The following is a 25297-nucleotide window of genomic DNA, read 5'->3' as shown; positions in this document are numbered from 1 at the left end:
CATAAGTTGTGTGTATAGTGGGACTAGAATGGGGAAGCGATAAAAATACTACTATCCCACTGGATTTGGGGGGAGGGGACAAAATTAATTAGCCCTAGCTGTGGACTGGGAATAAAGGGATGCATCATGTATATGTGTCCTTCAAGAATAGTGCTAAATGTTGGAAATGTAAAATAGAAATGGGCACGTACTACCACATGTGGTGGACATGCCCATCCAAGGCCCATTTGAATCAAATACAAAAATGGTTAAGTGAAATTACATCAGTTAAATTGGAGCTAAAACCAGAAATGTTTCTTTTAGGCATGATGGATCAAAGTATAAGTAAAAACAATCAATATTTGATAATACACATAATGACAGCGACAACAATGTCATATGCACAATTATGGAAAAAAGAAACAGTTTCCTACCAACCTCAGGATTATAAATAAAATACTGGAAGTGGCAAAGAGGAACAGGCTAACTATGCAACTAAAAGAGAAACAAGAAACAGATTTTTATAAAATTTCGGACAAATTGTGTGAGTGGTTGGATAAGAAAAATTAAGATAAGAAGTTTAGAGGCAATATAAGTGAGAACTTTTAAATATGTACAACAAACTGGGTAAAAGACTGAGTGAAGATGTGAAGAGAGGAGCAGAATTAACAATTGATACTGTTATTTTGGAAAATAATATTGCTATTTATTTATTTATTTATTTATTTATTTATTTATTTATTTGATTTGATTTGATTTGATTTGATTTGTATGCCGCCCCTCTCTGGAGACTTGAGGCGGCTAACAGCGACAATAAAACAGTGTACAATAGTAATTTGGTATTAGAAATGATTAAAAATCCATTAATATAAAAACCAAACATACATACATACCATGCATAGAATTGTAAAGGCCTAGGGGGAAAGAGGATCTCAATTCCCCCATGCCTGGCGGCAGAGGTGGGTTTTAAGTTGTTTAAGAAAGGCAAGGAGGGTGGGGGCAGTTCTAATCTCTGGGGGGAGTTGGTTCCAGAGGGCCGGGGCCGCCACAGAGAAGGCTCTTCCCCTGGGTCCCGCCAGGCGACATTGCTTAGTTGACGGGACCCGGAGAAGATCCACTCTGTGAGACCTAACTGGTCGCTGGGATTCGTGCAGCAGAAGGCGGTCCCTGAGGTAATCTGGTCCGGTGCCAAGAAGGGCTTTATAGGTCATAACCAACACTTTGAATTGTGACCGGAAACTGATTGGCAACCAATGCAGACTGCGGAGTGTTGGTGTAACATGGGCATATTTGGGAAAGCCCATGATTGCTCTCGCAGCTGCATTCTGCATGATCTGAAGTTTCCAAACATTTTTCAAAGGTAGCCCCATGTAGAGAGCGTTACAGTAGTCAAGCCTCGAGGTGATGAGATATCAATATGATAAATGAGATTTGTTAAGAGTTTTGATGTACCAAAGACAACGATGCATATAACTGCATAAAATTAATGACTATTGATATACGTATGGAAGTTATGAGAGAAACAAGCTGTTTCTCTGTTTTTAATATGTAAGAGGTTTCAACATGTAGTATTTTAAGAGATTATAGTTACAAATTTTCGTGTGTGTCTGTTCATGTGTGTTTTTCCTTTTTCTTTGTTTTTGTTTTTCCTTGTGTTTCTTTAATGTATTGAATGCGTTTTTTGTATATGTCAAATTGTGTTTTTTTAAAATTCTCAATAAAATCTTTTTTTTTAAAGTATAGTTAGGGAGGCATTCCTTTGGATGAAGTTTGGGGACATGCATTTATGCTATTTTTGTTCCTTAATGTAGTTACTGTAAAACAAGTGCAGCTATGAATATCCAAAATCACATTTTTTACGACACACAAGGGCTTCAATCCCATGCACCTTATCAATTAATAATAAAGCAGCAATTAGACATAACGTTTCCCATTTGTTTTTGCCTTTTGGGAAGTCACATCAGTAAAAGATTCACCATGGTTTCTTTATTAGCGATGGAAGCTAATATGTTATGGCCATGGTCCTAATCGGTGAAGTACTGTAGCTTTCTAAAAATTATACACTTTTTTTGCCTCAAGAGGAAGGGTGAAAACTAGCCATCCTGCCAAGCCCCATCCTGGTATCCACAATCCAGAATCCTTTTCAACGTTGTAGTCATGTTGCTGACTCAGCCATCCAGAACAACTGCAATCACAAAGCAAAACTCTAACAATGCAGTGATGGGATTCAAATTTTTTAACTATCGGTTCTATGGGCATGATTTGGTGGGCGTGGCAAGGGAAGGTTACTGTAAAATCTCAATTCCCTCCCCAATCCAGGGGAAGGTTACTGCGAAATTCACATTTCCTCCCAATCAGCTGAGACTTGAGAGGCAGCATAAGTGCACTAGTGTGCCTTTCGTCCCCTGTCCAACTGTCTCTCCTATATATCATATATCTTCTCTTCCATTCATATATCTTTTCCTCTATTCTCCATTGACGTATTTTATTCTTATATCTTTTCTTCTATCCTGCCTTTGACATATATTGCTACATGTCTATTCCCTTTTACCTCTATTGTGTATTGGACAAAATAAATAAATAAAAATAAAATAAATAAATAAATATTAGCCAGTTCTTTGAATTGCTCAAAATTTCCACTACCAGTTCTCCAAAACTGGTCAAAACCTGCTAAAACCTACCTCTGGAAAATCCCACAAAAATAATATTTTCCACTTCTGGAAAAATCCCACAAAAATATTATTATTATTATTATTATTATTATTATTATTATTATTATTATTATTTCATTATTATTATTTATTAGACCTGTATGCCTCCCCTCTCTGAAGAAGAGAAGTGGGACTGGCCAATTTGCAGGGCTAGAAAATGAAAAGACTTGAAAAGCAAAACTTGAGGGGAACAAAAGCTGGCCACATCCAGTGTCCAGGAAGAGAACTTCCCTCATGAAAGTGTCAGAGAAAATTTACCTTCACCACCAGTTTGCATTGTGACATTTCGTGGACGTGCGTGCCCTCACATGCAATTCTGATTCTATGCATGCTCAGTAGCTATGATCATCCCGAAACACAGCTGAGGAGCTGATCAGCTGTGCTTCAGGCAAAGGAATAAAAGTAAGTATAAACCCAAGGCAGGTGGGAGGGCCCTTTTTCAAGCAGCAGCAGAGGGAAAAACTTTGAAACAGTAAAAAATTTCAGAAAAAAATCCCCCCTCCCCAAAATGGTGGTGCCCACAGACCAGCACCGACCGAACTGGATCTGAAATGCCATCGTAACATCACCAGCGGGTCACTACCAGTTCGGGCAATCCATTCTGAATGGGGAGGAACCCACCCCTTAACTAACATCTCAACTAAGCCAGTAATCCACATGAAAAGCTATCTTCAAAGTGTTCCCAAATACTACTTTGAAAACATTTGAATTGTGGTGTTTATCTAGAACAATCTAGTAGAAGCCTATAATTTAGTTTTCATTAACAAAGTTATCAGAGAGCTGTCAGAAGGGAATTGAGGCATTCCCCCCTCCCCCGGGCCTATACAATTTATGTATGGTATGTCTGTGTGTATGTCTGGTTTAATAATTAGTGTTTTTTTTAAAAAAAATTAAAATTTATTAGATTTGTTGTGAATTGTTTTATTGTATGTTGTGAGCCACCCCAAGTCTACGGAGAGGGGCGGCATACAAATCTAATTAATAGTTAGATAGATAGATAGATAGATAGATAGATAGATAGATAGATAGATAGATAGATAGATAGATAGATAAAGTAAGTTCTGAATGCCATTTTCCAATTTTTCACATTGTTCATCTTCTCACAAGACAGAACAGACACTGTTGCTTAAAACTATGCCTTAAATGCTGCCAACCTGCCTTCCATTGAGGACCTGTATACTGCATGAGTCAAAAAGAGGGCTATGAAAATATTTACTGACCCCTCACATCCTGGACATAAACTGTTTCAACTCTTACCTTCAAATTATTACAGAGCACCACACACCAAGACAACTAGACACAAGAACATTTTTTCCCAAATGCCATCACTCTGCTAAACAATTCTCTCAACAATGTCAAACTATTTACTAAGTCCGCACTACTATTATTATTATTATTAATGTTTTCTTATCATTCTTATCTGTATGACTGTAACTTGTTGCTTGTATCCTTAAGATTTTTATTAATATTGACCCCTGATTGACCCCATGACAATCATTAAGTGTTATACCTCATAATTCTTTACAAATGTATATTTTATTTTATGTACACTGAGAGCGTATGCACCAAACACAAATTCCTTGTGTGTCCAATCACACTTGGCCAATAAAGAATTCTATTCTATTCTGTTTTATTTTATTCTAAAATTCCAAAACAATCACAAGGAAACAACATCAAATATTCAAATTCTTCATTTCATTCACCCGGATTGCAATTTCTTATGCTTTTTCCTTTAAAAAATGAGTTACGGCTGCGTTTCATCTGGTTTAATCTAAACTATATTACTCCTTGGAAATATCTGCCAATAAGAAATAAAACAAAATGTTTCTCCTGAAGTGAAGTTCTAATGTCTGTCTATTACAGCTCCATATTTAATGACTCTTTACTGATGCTGCTGTTAGTACATTAAGGAAGGAAAGAATTTTTTCACATTGTTCTACAGAAATGAAATCTTTCAGGGTGGAATTTTACACCATTCTGTACAATTACAAAAATATATTAAATAAATGCAAGCTATAGAACCAGTGCAAAAAAAAAGTTAATTGAAATCTTCAATAATAGCAACTGTGAGAGGGATCCTAGAGTCCTAACGGAGAATCACTTACATATGAGTCAGCAGTGTGCTGCAGCTGCCAAAAAAGCCAAGACAGGGCTAGGTTGCATTGACAGAATAATACAATCAAGATCACATGAAGTGTTAATATCACTTTATAATGCATTGGTAACTATGCACTTGGAATATTATATCTAGTTTTGGTTCCCATGATATAAAAAAGATGTTGACATTCTAGAAAGAGTGCAGAGAAGAGCAACCAATACAATTAAGAGACTGAAAGTTACAACATTGTTTATTGATTGATTTTGTCCAATACACAATGAGGGTTTTAGTGGGTATATATATATATATATATATATTATTATTATTATTATTATTATTATTTATTAGATTTGTATGCCGCCCCTCTCCGAAGACTCGGGGCAGCTAACAACAATAAAGAAAACAATGTAACAAATCCAATATTAAAAAGCAATCTAAAAAACCCCAATTTAAGAGGCCAACCATACAAACAAGCATACCATGTATAAATTCTATAAGCCTAGGGGGAAGGGAAAAAATTTCAATTCCCCCATGCCTGATGACAGAGGTGGGATTTAAGGAGCTTGCGAAAGGCAAGGAGGGTGGGGGCAACTCTGATATCTGGGGGGAGCTGATTCCAGAGGGTCGGGGCCACCACAGAGAAGGCTCTTCTCCTGGGTCCCGCCAAATGACATTGTTTAGTCGACAGGACCCGGAGAAGGCCAACTCTGTAGGACCTAACCGGTTGCTGGGATTTGTGTGGCAGAAGGCGGTCCTGGAGATATTCTGGTCCGATGGCATGAAGGGCTTTATAGGTCATAACCAACACTTTGAATTGTGACCCGAAATTGATCGGCAACCAATGCAGACTGCGGAGTGTTGGTGTAACATGGGCATGCCTTGGGAAGCCCATGATTGCTCTCGCAGCTGCATTCTGCACGATCTGAAGTTTCCGAACACTTTTCAAAGGTAGCCCCATGTAGAGAGCATTACAGTAGTCAAATCTCGAGGCGATGAGGGCATGAGTGACTGTGAGCAGTGAGTCCCGGTCCAGATAGGGCCACATATATATATGTACACATAGTAAAATACATAATGAAGGTTATAGAGGATATACTCATAGTAAAATATATCTAAGAAAGAATAGAAGAGAAGTTATAGGAATAGAACATATCAATGAAAGAATAGAAGAGATACAGGAATAGAAGAAAGGAATAGGAGATATAGGAGAGCAATAGGACAGGGGACGGAAGGCACTCTAGTGTACTTGTACTCGACCCTTATAGGGAGAACTGGTGCAGGAATTGGGTATGTCTAGTTTAATGAAAAGAAAAATGTGATAGCAGTGTTGCAACATCTAAGGGACAGTCACAAGGAAAAGGGAGTTAAGTTATTCTCCAAAGCAGCTAAAGGACGAACAAAAAACAATAGATGGAGAGTAATCAAGAAGAGAACCAACTCAGAATTGAGGAGAAATTTCCTGACAGTCAGTACAATTAATCAGTATGAAAACTTGCCTCCAGACGTTGTGGGTGCACCAATATTGGAAGAGTTTTTTTATCAATTGGACAACATTTTGTCTGAAATGGTATAGACTTTCCTGCTTGAACATTGGTTTGGACTAGAAGACCTCCAAGGTCTCTTCCGACTCTGCTATTCTGTTATTTTTTTAGACTAGAGAACATTTGCTTGTCACATCTTACCAGTATTAACTCACAAGACTGCTCCCCTTCATGGCTTTGATGCCTCAGATTCTAGGAATCTGCTGAGACACCTGTCTCCAACTATCTCTTCCTGTTATGATCCCTTAGTGTAAACAAATATAAATCTCTCACCTTTTGTGAAGAGATCAGAAAGGAGGAAGAGTCCCACAATCAGGTGCTGCTGCATGTTGTCCTTCGCTGCCCACTCACATTCTCCTTTAACTTCTACCTGTTGGTTTGACTGTCATCGAAGATTTCTTCAGAACAGCATTTTCTGAGCATGTCATTTGCATAGCCCAAACTTGAATACAGATTGAAAAATCATTACTTCTGCTTTTTCCAACCAGTTAGGAGAATGTCTTGGTCATGATGAAGAAAGGGGAAGCAGAAGTCTACTACCAATAAACTACAAGTCCAGTTTTTCAAGCATCTTGTCTGAATATTAAAAGGAAGGAAATGTAATAGTAAGAATTATCACCCTGAAACTTTTTCAGCAAAATTAGGATTTAGGAAACAGCCACTTTCTCCCCATTGAGAAATGAGAAAAGCCATACGCTAAGAAGCTTCTTTACATGAAATGAAATGAAGTAAAATAAAATAGATTTTGAAAGTGGAAGTTGTTTATGGTAATTCTGTAAGTATTTTCTAACATTGCTGAAAGATTGTGACAACACTGACCTCAGACACTGTATTCAGAGAAGCATGAAGGTCTTACTAGAAGGAAATACAAAAAGGGGGATCTAAAATATGAAGAATCTGCAGCTACCAAGTGCATTAACTTGCGATCCTTAAAATAAGTACAGAAGACCTGAGGAATTCAACTTCTATGTAGATACAACAGGGGCAAATATTTTATTTTTATTTTATTTATGTATTTGTCAAACAATTATAGGATGGTAATTTCTACAAATAAAACATTAGATAAGTAATGATAGAAAGTAATGATAGAAGACAATAGAACAGTAGGACAGGGACGGTAGGCATAATGGTGCGCTTATGCACACCCCTTACAGACCTCTTTACAAAGGGGGAGAGGTCAATTGTAGATAGTCTAAGGTTAAAGGTTTTGGGGTTAGGAGTAGAAACCACAGAATCAGATAGTGCACTCCAGGCATTGATTACTCTATTGCTGAAGTCATATTTTTTGCAGTCTAATTTGGAGTGGTTGACATTTAGTTGAAATCTATTTCGTGCTTGTGTGTTGTTGTGGTTGAAGGTGAAGTAGACACTAACAGGTAGGACATTTTGGTATATGATTTTATGAACTATAGTTAAGTCAGAACGGAGACGATGGAGTTGTAAGTTATCTAATCATTGAATTTCAAGGCTGGCGGAGTAAGGTATTTTGTTGTGAGAAGAGGTGTGAAGGACTCTTGTGAAATATTTCTGGACTCTCTCAATTGGGTTGATGTCAGATATGCAATGTGGGTTCCCTACAGGTGAGCTGTATTCTAGGATTGGCCTGACAAATGTTTTGTAAGCTCTTGTTAGCAGATCAATATTACCAGAGAAGAAGCTGTGAAGGATTAGGTTAGCAACTCTTAAAGCCTTTTTGGCAATGTTGGGCTCTAGGACTTAGGTCATTGGATATTAGTACTCCAAAGTCTTTGACAGAGTGAGGGTCGTTAATAAGTTCAATTCCTCCAAGTTTATATTTAGTATTCTATAGATATGCTGAAAATAAACACATTTTATCAACAGTGAAATCCAATTTCTTTTACCATCAATTCTGTGGGCATAACTTGGTGGATGTGGTGTGGCTTGGTGGGCGTGAAAGGGGAAAGATTTCTTTTACCATCGATTCTGTGGGTGTAGCTTGGTGGATGTGGTGTGGTTTGGTGGGTGTGACAGGGGAAAGATACTACAAAATCCCCATTCCCTCCCCACTTCTGGGAGAAGAATATTGCAAAATCTTCGTTCCCACCCTACTCTGGAGCCAGCTAGAGGTAGCACTTGCTACTCAGAATTTCCACCAGTGGTTCTCCAGAACCCGTAAGAACCTTCTGGGTTTCACCCCTGCATTTTATTTGCAAAAAGGGGCAGAATAAGTAATGTGCTTGGTGATGAACAGCAAATTTAATGGAAATTCGATAGAAAGTCTGTTCAGTAGAAAAAGCTTCATATCCAAATCCACTCAAAGCCACCCACACAAACAATCTCCACAATTTACAAGGGCAAAAACTCAGCAACACCCAAAAGGAACTGCTTTAAAAAACACACACGCACATATTCAGACTAGTCTGCAACACCCTGGAAGTACAAAGAGCAGAAATAAATTGCAGCCCAACACATTTCAACATGATACTAGTGCACGTTCAGCAAAAGTACCAGCCACCCTCACTATAACAACAAAAATACTGCAATCCCAACTTGAAAACTCACATTGCTCCAACCACCTGGAATAACCACAGCAAATGAACCAACAAAGTCCCCATAAAGCATCCTAAACAAACCCAAGGATCCAATATAAAAATAAGACAAAATGGGAATTATCTACAAAATAAAATGCAATGACCACTATATAGGACTGATAACCAGGAGTCTAGCAGAAGATGTTTATGAACATCAGCTAGGTGTGAAAAATCTATAGTGCAACTTCATTAATTACCCTGACACCAGGGTGACACCAATTTACAACAGCAATTGCTGCAGCTCCAATTTCCATCATTAGGCAATCTCACCCAGTCAGTGTCCTATAGTCACATGTTCACCATTTGTGAACCTCCTGCCAGCTTTCCCGTTGACTTCGCTTGTCAGAAATTGACAGTGGAGGTTGCAAATGTTGATCACATGACTTTGGGACACTGCTACTTTCATAATTGTGATCTGATTGCTAGAACCACGATCATGTGATTGTAGAAAAGCTGTGATGAATACAACTACAGGGAGCAGTTGTAAGTCCTCTGTTTTGATGCTATTGAAACTTTGAACTGTTGCTGAACCAGTGGGCATTAAACAAGGACTACTTGTAACTTCAACCTGAAAATACTGAAAACTTAGATCAGTACCTATGGTACTCGTGCTACAGGTGGCTCACGGAGCCATATCTGAGGGCACACGAGGCGTTGCCCTATGTCAGCTCCAGCGCACCTGAGCATGATACCCAGATGATTTTCTGCCTTTTTTCGATTATTTTTTGCCATCTGCTGGATTCAAGAAAGTGAATCCTGGATGAAAGTTTCCAAACTTCTGGTTGGCCCATTTGGCCATTTTTCACTCTCCCCAGGCTTCAAGAGGCTTCCCTGAACCCTGGGGAGAGCGAAAAACAGCCCAACAGGTCTACTAGAAGTCTGGAGGCTGCGTTGAGGCCTGTGTGCATGCGGTGATGGCAACCCACATGCACAACGGGTAGGGCATTGCATTATGGGTGTGGGCACACGCGCACACGCTATCACTCTTGCACACACACCTTTGGCTTCCAAACAAAAAAGCTTTGCCGTCCCTGACATAGATCTTCAATAATGCAAGAGAATTCAGCTGCCAAGTGAGGTTCTTTGATGGACTAGACACCCGAGAAGGAACAGGGATGGTATTGCAGCAGAGGTTGGTGGATAGATGGTGAATTCTGATTGGTGTGGTTCAGTGGTGGGATTCAAACATTTTTACTATCAGTTCTGTGGGCATGGCTTGGTGGGCATAGTGTGGCTTGGTGGGCATGGCAGGGGAAGGATACTGTAAAATCTCCATTCCCACCTCACTCCAGGGGAAGGTTTTGGCAAAATCCCCATTTCCTTCTGATCAGCTGGGACTCGGGAGGCAGAGCATAGATGGGGGCAGGGCCAGTCAGTGGTGGTATTTACCGGTTCTCCAAACTACTAAAAAATTCCCCTATCGGTTCTCTAGAACTGTCAGGATCTGTTGAATCCCACCTCTGGTGTGATCTCTCCTGACAAGGAAAAATTGTGAGATCACCCAATAGCACTCCAGACCACAGGTCACCAACCTGTGGTTCATGGACCACTGGTGGTCCGCAAGAAAATTTTGGTGGTCCATGGAGAAATCTTGGCCCTGGGCCAGATATGGCCGAGAGCAATTAATCCAGTCCAGGAAGAAGAAAGGCGAGGAGAGGACAGGAGAGGACAGGAGAGGAGAGACTACAGCTATAGCTCTGGAATATGGGACTGATTTTCCCAACAACATCGGCAAGCCACGGTCAAATAAGCTTCAATTATTTTGTAATAATTACACTACCTTTAATAATTTTGTTACAATTAAACATTTAAATATTTTGTTATGATTAAATAAGCATTTATAATTTTGTAATATTAAATAGGGGCATTTCATATTAATAAAATGGAAGTTCTCTAATAATTATTTTACAAGTGTATTTATCTTTTTAAAAAATCATATTAGTGGTCTGCAGGACTTAAAATTACGAATTTGGTGGTCCACGGAATTTAAAAATATGACCTTGGTGATCCCTGAGGTCCAAAGGGTTGGGGACCTCTGTTCCAGATAGGACTGCAGGAACTGAGGTTTTTCTAACCAACTCATGAGTCAAAACGCAAGATTTGATGGATTTTAGTTAAGCTCACAACTGTAACACAGACTAACTGGATACAAAGTTCACAAAAACCTCACTTTCTTAATCACTATCAGATATCATCAATTTACAGTTGGGGGCAGAGGAAAACCTACCTTTTAGCTTCCCTCTTGTAATTGATACACATTCATTTTGGATTAGAATATTAAAATGGGAAAACAGGGAAACCACAAAACAGCAGAAGAGAGGACCCGTTAGAACAACTGGAGGAAAGAGGAATTACACCAGAGTTGTTTCAGAAAATGTTTCAGGAATTAGGTGAAAGGTTGTCTAAGCCACCTTAACACTCCATTGGTAGTTCTTGAAGACAGAATGGATGAAAAATGTGTAAAAGTTAAAAGGAAAGATAAAATAAGAAGTTAAGAAGATGGCCAAACTCTGTAAAACAAGTCATTGGACAAAATGGAAAATCTGGAAAATAACTTAGAAATTACAGATGGAGTGAGAGAAAGAGATTTAGATAAACTGGCATTACTGGAGTTGAAAGACAAGGAATTTTGCTTGAAATTCAGATTGATTACAGAAGATTCTAGTGAAAAAAATTAGGGAAAGGTTAATTAACTACTGGCACATATGTGCGAGGTGAACCTTTTACCTTTACCCTAATTAAAGCTTTATCGTTTTCTAAAGGAAGGGGATGAAAAGGATTCAGAGGCGGATATGTGCAAGGGGAATCTTTACTTTCTAGAATAAATACAAAATTTGAGAAATTAAGAAATGTTCCAAGGTAAGTCCTGATGCTCTTTGTCAGGAAGAAAATAAGAGACTATTTTTTGCAGCAGCATTTTAATACAAGATGTAATACAAACCATCTTGAGAAAACTGCATTGGGAAATGCCATGAGTTAAAGGAATAAGCAGGTGGCCTATGGGGACTCATCTACCATCTTGGTCCAGGACAAAGACCTGCCAAATGGAATAGAAAACAGATGGCTTTGTCAATAGCACCATCTCACACATGAACATTGCAAGATAAAGTCTTATAGCTGAATGATGTCAGTACTGATGACTAAGGTGCTCCAAGAAGCATGAGAGGCTATCAGGTCTATAAAAGATTGTGCAACATTCCTATGACTTCATTCTTTTCTTAAGAAAGGCATAAGAATATGAACCATTCCCAACCTCATATCCTCAACAGAGTTGAGTGACATCTCAAATCAGGGGTTCCCCAAACTTGGCAACTTTAAGAGTTGTGGACTTCAACTCCCAGAATTCTCCAGCTAGCTATGCTGGCTGGAGAATTTTGGGATTTAAAGTCCCAAAGTCTTAAAATTACCAAGTTTGGGGGACCCCTGATTTGAGTCATCTCATCCAATTAATCTCAGGAGGATCATGAAAGCTGCCTTCAACATAACCTGAATCTATCCTGCTTCCTAGGGAGAACAAGAAAGCAACTAAAAGTTAAAAGAGTATGAAGTCAGTTCTCTGAGTAAGTGAGTTCTCTGAGTAAGAACTTAAAGGAGTACATTTATGAATTAACTGAAATCTGGCTTGTCATTTAAGTATTTCTACACTACCACCTCACTTCCTGGAAAAACACAGGAAGGGATGGAGGAAAAGTCTTGGTGAGTGTATAATCTCTTTCAAACTAAGAGACGAGGGCTATGATGGCGAACCTAAGGCATTCGTGCTGGAAGTGGCATACATGGCCATCTCTACAGGTACACCAGCCACCACCAACTGTTGCTCTTCTGGGTTCCAGTGCATACATGTGCGCTGGCCAGTTGGTCTTCAGGCATGTGGCAGCGACACCAGAAACTAGAAGAGCAATTCCCTGGCATGCATGCATGTGCAGGGAAACTAACCTTCTGGTTTCCAGTGCACACATGTGCACCAGCCAGCTGATGCGTGCCAGAAACCGGAAGACCAGGTGACACCAGGTGATCAGTGCACATGTCCATGCCAGAATCTGGAAGCTCAGCTTCCTGGAGCGCGCATGCGCACCATGGAACTGCTCTTCCGGTTTCCAGCGCTCCTATGCATGCGCTCCATGAAGCTACTCTTCTGGTTTCTAGCACTCCCCTGCCCGCTCCTGTTTTGCCAATACTGGACTAGGGCAAATGGGCCATGATAGGGACAGGGAAGGCCCTTCACATGTTGAAAAACAAGGGCTATATAGTAGCAAGAAGTCAGAAGTATGATAGCACGTTTTCAACTATTAAAAGGCTTATGCTTTTATGAGTTGCCAAAAATCTATGATAACCTCCTCTCCCACCCACCCACCCACCCACTGAGAACCATCACTAATGTGTTGGATGCATCCTCCCCATCCATCAAAACATTCCCTTTAAGGTGCAGAATAAACTTGATGTCCTACTTTCCATCTCTATTTTGCTGCTTTTTGTATGCACAAAAAGATGAAAGCTGGACTAATCAAAGAATCTTCCCTTTGAGACTTTCTCTAATTAATCATCCCATTGTTTCCAGTGCCACTAGAAAATTCTGTGTCTTTTCATATAAACATCTAACACAAATTCTTGCCCGTTGTTCAGGCTTCTCTCCTTTCTCTCTCTTTCTCTGTTTTTGCCTGTCTTTTATCCTGCATTTGCAAGTTTTTTTTAAAAAACACACATATATATGGATGTTTAATAAATAAACACATTTTTGCTGGTTGAACCCAGTGATGCGTGTGCTTGCTCTGATCTAGATAAAGGGACTGACTAGGAGGTTGGTGGATAGAAACCAACTGAGGATAACCCATAATAATTTCCAACATAGTGTACATTCATAATTAATTCACTATAAACTTTTCAGTTGCTGGAATTCAAACTATTACTGCCAAACAGCACCTTCTTGCTTTAAAGATGGATGCATATTTCAATAATTTATACTCCATTGGTCTGTGGCTGAGCAAAGTAGATTTATTATTGGTTATTATCTTTATTAGGGTCAACCAAAAGATTCACTTTGCTAACTTTCAAGGTCTCCACCACTTAAAAAAAAAAAAAATCACTTTCTGCCACCTGATCTGATAACACTTTCAGGTGAAGTAAGAAAAGCAAACTGCAGACCTGTAGCAGTGTCGATTATTTCTAACGAAAATATTGCCAAAGTATAAATTATAGATTATTTTCCCCAGATGAACTGTTGGTCTTTAAAACAAAACAAGACTGGACAAAAGTATTAAAACACATCTATGTCGGCAGGCCTGGGGGAGTTAAGCAATGGTCCTTTCCCCCGGCCATTAATATGTATGAACGTTGGTTGTCGTTTTATTGGGATAAACTTTTTAGTGTTGTTGTTATGTATTGAGATAATTTTTTAAATTTTGTATTCTGCTTTTATTGCTGTAAGCCACCCTGAGTCCGTAAGAAGGCCGGCCTATTAAACAAACAAACAAAAAACAAACAAACAAACAAACAAACAAACAAACAAACAAACAAACCATGTAAAGTGCTTGTAGTGTTCTAGCTCCAGGCTTTCTGTTTTTTCTGATATTGGGCCTCTTGCCTTGATTCTGAATATAATGTATGTAGAGCTAGCTAATTCTGAATGGAGCAGCAGAAGCAGCCGTGGATTAATTATTATGCAAATTACTCCCATGATCAGTTGATGGGAAGGAAAAGGGAGCACTAGTTTCCCCTCCCCCCTAGTTATCATGCCTTTAGCTCATGGGTGTCAAACTTGCGGTGTCACGTTGCCATCATTTGACGTTTTGAGATGTTTTTCCCACTTGTGGAGCTGAGATGGATGTGGCCTGTGTGTGAAGCATCTGGCCCAGGGACCGCCAGTTTGACACCCTTCTTAGCTCTTTCACTGCCCCACACAACTTCAGTTTTCAGTACATTTTCATATTTGCATTTCTCCCCCTTATACAACAATTTAATTTCAGCAGACATTCAAAAGCATTTTTTATTATTATGACCTAATTATAAATAAATACTTAATTTTGGTTGCCATATTTAGTGTTTTTTTTAAAAAAAGTTTATATTTAATATACCGTGTTTCCCCGAAAGTAAGACAGTGTCTTACTTTCTTTTTACCCCCAAAAGCCCCACTACGTCTTACTTTCGGGGTATGTCTTACATTGGAAAAAAATTGAAAGGGTAGCATTCCCGAAGGCATCTCCCCAGAGTCCAGAAGGGCAGCCGCGGGACAGGAGCCTCGTGAGCCCTTTTCCAAGTTCAACCTCAGGGCTCCAAGCGGCGTGCACGCGTGGAGCCGCAGACGCGTGTCGGGGAAGTGTGTGTCTGGAGGGGAGGAGCCGCTCTGCGCAGTTGGGCAGCCCCACCTGCCTGCCGGAAAGGAGGCGGGCGAAGGAGGGCGCAGCTCCGGCCGCTCGCATCGGAGCCGGTCGGCCTCGCTGGCCGCTTGCAGCCGAGCCTCGGCAGGACTCGGTTGCTGGGACGAGCGCCTTCGCTGCAAGCCGCCGCCTGCTCAGCTCGCTTTGGACCAGTGCCGTCCTTCGCTTTGCCAAGCCGGGGAAGAGGCGGTGGCGCTGCGGCGAGGCGAAGGCGAGGGGCGCGCGGGGAACTTGGAAGCAACGTCATCGGGCTCCCCCCCCCGGCAATACCCCCGTGTTTCCCCGAAAGTAAGACATATGTCTTACTTTCGGGGTACGGCTTATATTAGCCGACCCCCCTGAAACCCCCGATACGTCTTACAATCGGGGGTGTCTTACTATCGGGGAAACAGGGTACTTACAGGATCCAGTCCAGGGAATGGCCTGGAAGAAAGCTTTCATTTTTAATCTGTTATTTTACTTTCAGCATTTATTGACGTTAATGAGTTGTCAGTGAAACAAGAGAAAGGCTGAGGGGCACTATTGTTGGTGTGTGCTTTTGACATTCATTGGCTTTAATCTGTTCTTGACTCAAAGCTTTTAATTGAAAACTTTCAAGATAGGAAGGAGATCCCAGCATGGCTGGCTGAGAAATTCAGGGAGTTGAAGTCCATAAGTCTTAAAGGTGCCATAGATGAAGTCCACAAGTCTTAAAGGTGCCATAGTTGAAGTCCACAAGTCTTAAAGGTGCCATAGTTGAAGTCCACAAGTCTTAAAGGTGCCAAAGTTGAAGTTCACAAGTCTTAAAGGTGCCATAGATGAAGTCCACAAGTCTTAAAGGTGCCATAGATGAAGTCCACAAGTCTTAAAGGTGCCATAGATGAAGTCCACAAGTCTTAAAGGTGCCAAAGCTGAAGTCCACAAGTCTTAAAGGTGCCATAGTTGAAGTCCACAAGTCTTAAAGGTGCCAAAGTTGAAGTTCACAAGTCTTAAAGGTGCCAAAGTTGAAGTCCACAAGTCTTAAAGGTGCCCTGTCTTTAGGTTCAGGAGCTACTGAGCAATGAAGACAAACTGATTCTTGAAAAAAAATGTGAGCATGAGTTTTAGTTCAGTATCTAATGAAACCCAATGTGCCATTTGTTTGTTTCTAATATTTAAGTGGCTGCTATAAAGAAGAGGGGGTTGATCTATTCTCCAAAGCACCAGAAGGCAGGACAAGATGCAATGGGTGGGAACTAATCAAAGAGAGAATCAATCTAGAAATAAGGATAACTTTTCTGACAGTTAGAACAAGTAATCAGTGGAACGGCTTGCCTCCAGAAGTTGTGGCTGCTCCAATACTCCAACACAATTTGTCTGAAATGGTATACGGTTTCCTGCCTGAGCAGGGGGTTGGACTAGAAGACCTCCAAGGTCCCTTCCAACTCTGTTACTCTGTTGTTCTATTTCCAGCCCATGTCTGTGTTTCTCTGCAGAAGTGTAAGGCAGAGATGATTTGGCTAGCGGCCATAATATAGCAGGTGGAACATTGCCCAGTTTTCATTTGGCTCATTATTCCTCCCAAAATGCTAATCTTCTTTTCTGTCTGATTTTCTGCAGACCATCCTGGTGGGAGACAGCGGAGTGGGGAAGACATCACTGTTGGTCCAGTTTGACCAGGGCAAATTCATCCCCGGCTCTTTCTCTGCAACTGTTGGCATCGGATTTACCGTAAGTACCACTCAGGTGCCACATCTGTTGGGGAATGGCTTACTCTGGAAATCTTGGTGTTTGTCTCTTGAGACAAGAATCAGCAGATGGTCATAGTAAATATGTTCAAACAGACAGATCTAGAGAAAAAACAGTACGACAAATAATGTGTTAATATGATATGTTGGGATTTAGGGTATATCTGCACTAGGGATGGCTAGGAGTCCTTTTTGGTTGGGAGTTGAGTTCCTTCAAGTCTTGAGTCCTGGTGACTGCCAGATCAAGTCCTTGCAGTTGATTTGGCAAGATGTTCAGAACTGGTTTGCCCTTGTCTGCTTTCTAGGACTGAAAAAGAACTACTAATTTTCTAGCCTGGTGCCTTAAACCCTTCACCAAACTGACTTTAGGAGTGTAATCCTAACTTACAACCACAATTGAGTCCAACGTTTCTGTTGCTAAGTGAAATATTGGTTAAGTGAATTTTGCCCCATTTTGTGACCTGTCTTGTCACGGTTGTTAAGTGAATCACTGCAGTTGTTAAGTTAGTAACATGGTTATTAAGCGAATCTGGCTTCTCCCATGGACATATCTCTCTCTCTCTCTCTCTCTCTCTCTCTCTCTCTCTCTCTCTCTATCTATCTATCTATCTATCTATCATCTCTATCTATCTATCTATCTATCTATCTATCTATCTATCTATCTATCTATCTATCTATCTATCTATCTATCTATCTATTGGATTTATATGCCGCCCCTCTCCGAGGACTTGAGGCATTTACCACATATCAAAAAACAATATACAATATAAATATCTAAAATCTAATTAATTAACTAATTACTCTAAAAATCCTAGTAATATTAAAAATCACTCATTCCCATTCGAACAACAGACATACTTCACACTCATCGGCCAGGGGGCTAGGGTCCAGTGGCCCCAAGCCTGGCGGCATAGATGAGTCTTTGGACTCTTACTGAAGGCAAGAAAGGTGGGGGAAGTACCAATCTCTGGGGGGAGCTGATTCCAGAGGGATGGAGCCCCCACAGAGAAGGTCTTCCCCTTGGCCCCACCAAGCAACATTCTCCTTGTCCGAAGGTTGCAAAAAGTGACCACATGATTCAAGGACACTTGCAACCATCATAAATGTGTATATGTTGTCAAGATTCCATATGTTGATTGCATGACCATGTGGATACTGCAAAGGCCGCATGTGTTAAAAATGTTCATAAGTCACCTTTTTTCAATGCTGCTGTAACTTTGAAAGGTCACTAAATGAATGGCTGTAAGTTGAAGGCTACCTGTATGGCGTGTCTTCTCAAAAACTGGGGAACATGAAAGATTCATTTATCAGGAGACAAATTGTAATCTTAGGCCTTGCTGGTATGGTTTTTACCTGGTCGGTCTCTGTAACTTACCCTTGAACTTTTATTTTTATTTTCTAAGGAACCAACACAGTCCTAGGAAAAGATGAGGCTGTAGGTTGCAATTTTGCCTTGCAATATTTTTCATTTTTTTAAACCTAAAGTAACCATAGCCTGGTCTTCCTTTACATCCTAGTGAGATGTCTCAAATTAAGAAATCTCAGTCGATTCTCAGTCAACTAAACAGATGAGTATTGCACAGTGATGGCGAACCGTTTTTGGTTCGGGTGCCCACACCCATAATGCAATGCCCTTCCCCTCCCCCGCATGCACACAACCCCCAAGCTGCCCCCCCCCCACATGTCCCCGGCCTCAGTGGAGCTGTAAAGCTGCCTTACTAATTACCTTCAGTTAGTTGCAACTAGGCCTCACACGCCTTGCTCCATTTCTTCTGCAGCCGGCAAGAGTTTTCTGAAGGCCCCTCTAGCCCATAACAGAGCTCCAGATCAATCTGGAGCTCTGTTAGCGGCTGCACAGGCCTTCAGAAAACTCTTGCCGGCTGCAGGAGAAATGGACTGAGGTGTGTGAGGCCTGGCTATAACTCCAAAATCGAAGAAGTTCCTGAAGACCTCTCTGACAGCGAAAAAGAGGCTGGAGGTAAACACACAAGTGAAGTTCCAGTTGGCCTGTTTTTCACAGTCCCAGGCTTCAGGATGCTTTTCTGAAGCCTGAGGAGAGCGAAAACTGCCAAAAAGTAGGCCGAAATCAGCTGACCAGCACGCTCATGCATGTTGGAGCTGACAAAGGGCAACGCCTCATGTGCCCTCAGATATGACTCTGCGTGCCACCTATGGTACATGCGCCATAGGTTCACCATAACTGGTATAGCAGAAAAAAGTATTTTTTTCTTTTGTTCCCATCAATCACCCTCCTCACGCAAACCCTCTGTGCTCCCTCTGCTAGTTTCCTTCTTTTTATTTTTAGACTTTCTTCTCGTTTTTATTACAATGTAATGGAAAGCCGTGTCCTGTTTTACCAGAGAAGTATTCTTAAGTGCCTTGGGAAGCTGATGAAGAGGCGTATTACAGTGTTTCCCAACCTTGGCAACTTGAAGATATTTGGACTTCAACTCCCAGAATTCCCCAGCCAGCAACTGGCTGGGGAATTCTGGGAGTTGAAGTCCAGATATCTTCAAGTTGCCAAGGTTGGGAAACACTGGCTTATCAGACTGGGCAGTGTTATGTTTGTACTTTAAAATGGTGTTATGTTTGCAAGCTGTATAATAAAGGTGAGAGCTGATTGGAGCAGGGCACCCAATAAGCAGCCTGCTAGCACAACCAATGGGAAGCCTGGGCGCGACCAATGAGGAGCCTCCGGGCTCAGCCAATAGGAAGCTCCAGCGCGAAGTCTTGAAACATTGTCACCAATCCCTGTGCTAGTAACAATGTATATAAGGTGCGGGTTTTGCAGCTTGTTTCTTAAGTCACTTTCTACCAGCGAGCCAGTCACTTCAACTGTTCCTGAATGCAAATAAAGAGCTGTTAACCTTCCCGAGCCTCCAGCCTCTGATTTAACAGGCAGTGATCCTACTGGGCTGATGTTGAGATTTGCAGACTGAGAGGCTGACCCTTTGCAAGATGCAACTTAGAACAAAAATGCAGCTCATAGCAAATCTGTTCCCAAATCAGCCTCAGCTCCTATAATAAGAGGCCAGGTTAGAGGAGAGAAAAAGAGGAAGGGGCACCTCTATTTGCGTGCAGAAAAGAGAACTGTTTAGCAGTGTTTCTCAATTTTGGCAGCTTGTAAGATATGTAGTATTTTGGCAGTTGAAAACCATACATGGCTGAGAAATACTAGTTTAAAATAAAATGAACACTTATTTGGTTGATTGTTAGACCTTTTAAGACAATACAAATGATTTAATGTTTTAATATTAATTTTAATATTAATTTTTAAAAATTCAGTTTGTATGTTCTGTTTCATGTATAAAATTATTTTTATTTTCATTGGGTGCAGGAAAAGTTTTCATGTGTTTCCCACATATTTTACTACTATAGTAAGCTGATGGAAAAATCTCTCTGGGTCCATCATGACAGAAGTGATAATGCCACTGTCCTATTTTTGTTTTTAACTTCCCAATGAAGCACAAATTTCCTGGTGGCTTCCTCTCAAAGTCCTCATTAAATGTAACCCTGCATTTTTGGGGCCAGTCAAAATTGGTTATATTTTACCACAAATATAGTGGCGTATTTGGGACAGGCAATGCCTAGACTGATTTGGATCCCTTTCCCATCTTAAGTCTTTTTTCATTTCTGTACCCTTGGTGTTTTCCTAAACCTGCTGCTGATAGCTCATAGGAGGATAGTGTCACTGTAGATGCTGTATCTAAACATACAAACTGTGAGCGCAGGATCACAATTGGTATGTTCTGTACTGCAGTACCGTGTATATATAGAAAACACAACATTGATTCTGAGGAGCTTGAAAGTGCAACAACTCCCCCTAGTGGCAGCTACTAGGCAATTTTAGTTAAGCAATGTTTCCTCTTTCTAAGACAGACAAAGTTAGTTGTGAGATTTTTTACAAAACGGAAAGGCTAGGTTTGTGTCTGCACGATATGAAAAGGATGTTGAGACTCTAGAAAGAGTGAAGAGAAGAGCAACAAAGATGATTAGAGGATTGGAGGTTAAAACATATGAAGAATGGTTGCTGGAATTGGATAGGTCTAGTTGAGTGAAAAGAAGGACTACCCTGTTTTCCCGAAAATAAGACAGCATCTTATATTAATTTTTGCTCCCAAAGATATGCTACGTCTTATTTTCAGGGGATGTCTTATTTTTTTTCAATGAAGAAGAATTCACATTTATTGCTGAACAAAAAAAAAAAGAACATTTATTATATACTGTACAGTAGTTGTCCTCACAAACCAGCATAACCAGACACTCTGTGAATCCTATCAAGAATTTCTTACTACTACTGTACCATTATGTACTACGACCATGTTGGATGTGTTTTAAATCTGATTGATTCAGCATTTTGGGATGTAATTTATGGACAGCAGTGATATATGTTCTGTTCAGGAATGCTGCGAAACGAAATGTCTCCTACGTCTTACTTTCGGGGGATGTCTTATATTAGGCAATTCTAAGAAACCTCTCCTATGTCTTAGTTTCGGGGGTGATTTATTTTCGGGGAAACAGGGTAGGGATGACATGATAGCAGTGTTCCAATATCTCAGGGTTTGCCACAAAGAGAAGGTGATCAATCTACCCACCAAAGCACCTTAAGGCAGAGCAAGAAACAATAGATGCAAACTGATCAAGGGGAGAAGCAACCTAGAAATAAGGATAAATTTCCTGACAGTGAGAACAATTAATCAGTGGAATGGCTTGCCTCCAGATATTGAGGGCAAACACATGGGCCTCATGGACACTTGCCTGTGGGTCCCAAGAGCATATCCCCCATTACTAATCTGTATATGTTAACCCTTCAATGAACCTAGTATCATATAAATACAGCAACATATTTATTACATTTTGCTGCATTTTTAAAATTAATACTCACATGTCAATAATTTTAATTTTAATTTTATTGACCATTTACATTGGTACACTGCTTTGCCCATGGCCCTGGTTGGGGGTGCTCCAACACTGGAAGTTTTAAAGAAGAGATTGGCCAACCATTTGTCTGATATGGTATAGGGCAGGGTCCCCAACCCCCAGGTTGTGGCCCACTACTGGGCCATGGGCTATTCGCAACTAGGTCCCACGAGCACATGCACACCAGCTCAACTTATGCAAGTCAAGCATGGCCCAATTCCCTCTCCTCCTCCCATTCCACCCTCCCCTCACCCTCGCTGGGCCCCCAAGCCACAAAGTTGGGTACCACTGGTATAGGGATTCCTGATCAAAGGTTTCTTCCAACTCTGTTATTCTATCATACTCTTCCTAGTTAAGGAATACCAACGTTAACCAAAATCCTTAGCAGAGGCATATTTATTTATTTATTTTTATTTGTTTGTTTTGTCAAGTGCACACGTATTGGTGGTATACAAAGATATAATAATTATTTATAAACATGATACTAGTAAAAGAGAAACATTAGGACAGGGGACGGAAGGCACGAAAGCAGACATTTCAAAATTAACACCAGAGGAAAATAGGTTGATGTTGAGTACTGGGCTTGTTTAGAACAGATTTTGTGTTGCTTATTCTGTGTATGGGGATCTTTTAGCGGGTGGGGGGAGAAGTTTCCAGAAATTATCAGACTTGGGAACTTAAGGGACAGAGGCGGCCTGTGATAGGTGGGTAGGCAGACCCCCTGGCACCAGCAGCATTTGGCTGTGTATCTTTCTCTGGATAGAATGTTCATTGTGTACGTGCCTGTCTCCTAATTAATCATCTATCTTCAGCAGGGAGAAAGGTGTTGCCATAAGTTTTAAAAGACTCCAGCCTTATGTTTACATCTTATCCTTTTAAATGAGAGCAAAAGAAACAAAGCAAAGGATATCTCTGGATCAAGGGAGGCTGTAGATAAGTAAAGGTATTCAAGTGGCAGGTTGTTTAGAAGAGAATTTACTTTGGAATGAATGAAAGATTGCAGACTTTGCTGTGGCCAGAGCTGTGGTAGTAAATCTTAAATTTGATAGATTTTTTTGTTTTTATTTTTTTATTTTGCTATGCAGGCTGTCCTTCATTCCTAAGAAACTGAACTGTTTGAACCAGGAAGTCCTTCGTTCCAAGTCGTTTTAATTCTTTTAAGAGAGCCATCAAATAAGATCAGCCTTACTTCTGTAGACATAATGCTACATTGCTTCTCACAGTGACTGCAAGGATTACGGAAATAACGTACTGCATATATAGCTCTTTGAATATAGGAATTTTGTTTTATTTTGAGGAAAAAGTTTCTTCCCTTTCATTTAATGGTGCATTATGCAGAAGCTGAATTTAGGTTGAGGTTCAGAGCACTCTAAAAGAGTTCATGAGGATGTTGCATAATCTTTTACTATGGAAGAAATTTTCCCTTTAGCTGACAATGAGTAAGATGTTTATGGGTACGCTATCCACAAACTCTTAAAAATGCATTCCAGTGAACCTTCAAAATATAAACTAAATAAGCAACAAGGAAAGAATAACCGGAAGAAAGTTGAGAAGACTAGCTGGGCATGCTCAAGTGATTTGCATTAGGAAAGAAACGAAAACAAAATAAAATAAACACTGCTTCTTTTTTGAGGGATCGTTAAGTTCCTATACAGCAGTGGTTCTCAACCTGGGGGTTGGGACCCCTTTGGGTGTGTGTGTCAAATATCTGTTTCATAGGAGTCGCCCTAAAACCATGCAAAAAGACAAATTTTCTATGGTGTCAGGAACTAAAGCTTCTATTCTGGCACCTTGGAATATATTTTTACAATCTGACCAATCAGGCGTTTACAGTGGGGGCGTCTCTCTGACCTTCCTGCCAATCAGCTTAAAGTTCTGTTGGGAGAACTGGCACTAGACTTATGGTTGGTAGAAGCGAAGGGCTACCAAAATTTTTACTACCACACTGTGGGCGTGGCTTATACAGGATGCCCTGCTTCTTTCAGTGCAAATTGGGTGCTCTGGGATAGAGCTCCATTTTCTCTACCACTGCATCCCTCCCCCCACTAGTCTGGACAGCAGCCCACCCCTGGTTGGGGGTCACCACAACATGAGGAACTGTATTAAGGGGTCACAGCATTAGAAAGCTTTGAGAACCACTGCACAGTAATCCAGAACTCCTTTCATTCTATTCTTGATCCACATGACAGCCAATGAATCACATGCAGAGCTCTAGAAAAGGTCACTTTCTAGATCAGGTGTCCACAAGCCTAGTCTGCAACTCATTGAGAACTGGGCTGCAAAAGTGGCTCGTAAGTCTACGAATCCCCATTTGAGCAAACGGCAGGCATGTGCAAAACTATCCACTCCCCCACCTCCACTGGTGCAAGTCCATGGGATTGGAAAGGTGATGTCCTAGATTTAACTCCAGTTTGCCTTAATTATCAGACCAGATAGATGGTTCTTGATGTCTTTGGATTTCAACTGTCATGATATGTAGCCAGTTGGAGTCCAGTTACACTAAGAGTGTCGTTTGAGAGAAGCCTGGAGTTTTACACTTATTTGGAGTGCAAAGGGGTTCATGTGAATGGGAGACACTGATGGTCCACAGAGGTGTGGAAGACAAAAAGAGTGGTCCCAAGACTATATCTAGTTACTCACTAATGATTTGTGGCGTTCTTCTAGCTTCACCTGATTATTCTGTGACAATATAAACCCTACCTTCATTATTGTTGTACAGTATTGGCACAGTGATGGTTGATGCTATAAAACACTAGCTGTGAAAAAATGGCTCATGCAACCTATTTTCTTAGCAGCAGTGCAGTTTCCATTTTTATGCTTCAGCTTGGGTTTTTGATCTGATTGATGATGATGATGATGATGATGATTTGACAGAATATAAAGATAAATAGATCTTGCTATATTTCAAACATATAAATAATGTTTACTATAATTCACTGTGTCATCTTGGTTTGTATATCATGGGGTTGAATTCTGTAATTTCATGGACTCTAAATCAGAGGCACCATAAGACAATCCAAACCAGATGAACTAATTCTTTTTTTATTGCCAGGTTACCTTAGTATTTTACAAGTCTAAACATTCATTTCCCTTTTACAGCCCAAGAAATTAGGGAGGTCCCTTCTGAGATGTTTGCAATTTGGTAAAATCTTTTTACCGGCTAAGCCACCTCTTATCTGCTCTCCTGCCTCCCAAGATAAACACACCATCTTTGGAGATTAATGAACACATTTGGAATTTCTGAGAGTTGTAGGTGTTCTCACAAAAGGGCCCTAATAAGCATGAGTGGAGGAAGAACTAAGAAGCTTATTTGTTTACAAAATGATTGTAGATCATGGAGGACATGTTTAGTGACCAAACCCATTTATTCCAAGGTAGACTGTTGAGGTTGTTTCTTCCTATTCTCATCTTTCGAA

At 40.5% G+C, this 25297-nt stretch overlaps 2 protein-coding genes across 3 annotated transcripts in view; one reads left to right on the top strand and one right to left on the bottom strand.

Moving 5' to 3' along the window:
* The window catches only part of CD300LF (CD300 molecule like family member f), a 45760-nt gene extending 27019 nt beyond the window's left edge, over nt 1-18741 (bottom strand). The window contains exons 1-2 of one of the 2 annotated variants that reach the window (XM_070739972.1): nt 11109-11133; nt 6603-6905 (exon numbers count right to left, since the gene is read on the bottom strand). In XM_070739972.1, the coding sequence (XP_070596073.1) occupies nt 6603-6657 (55 nt within the window). In that variant the 5' untranslated portion in view covers nt 6658-6905; nt 11109-11133. Of the gene's footprint in view, nt 1-6602; nt 6906-11108; nt 11134-18687 lie in introns of those variants that run through there. The other variant, XM_070739973.1, reaches the window with a different exon arrangement.
* Nucleotides 18742-18852: 111 nt separating this feature from the next.
* Nucleotides 18853-25297, top strand: part of RAB37 (RAB37, member RAS oncogene family) — a 58723-nt gene continuing 52278 nt past the window's right edge. Inside the window, exon 1 of the mRNA XM_070739976.1 lies at nt 18853-18939. The gene's annotated coding sequence lies outside the window, so the exon portion shown is untranslated. The remainder of the gene's footprint in view (nt 18940-25297) is intronic.

Source organism: Erythrolamprus reginae, chromosome 2 (genome assembly GCF_031021105.1).
Source record: "Erythrolamprus reginae isolate rEryReg1 chromosome 2, rEryReg1.hap1, whole genome shotgun sequence".
Classification (NCBI taxonomy): domain Eukaryota; kingdom Metazoa; phylum Chordata; class Lepidosauria; order Squamata; family Dipsadidae; genus Erythrolamprus; species Erythrolamprus reginae.
This window is presented reverse-complemented; position numbering and strand designations above follow the sequence as displayed.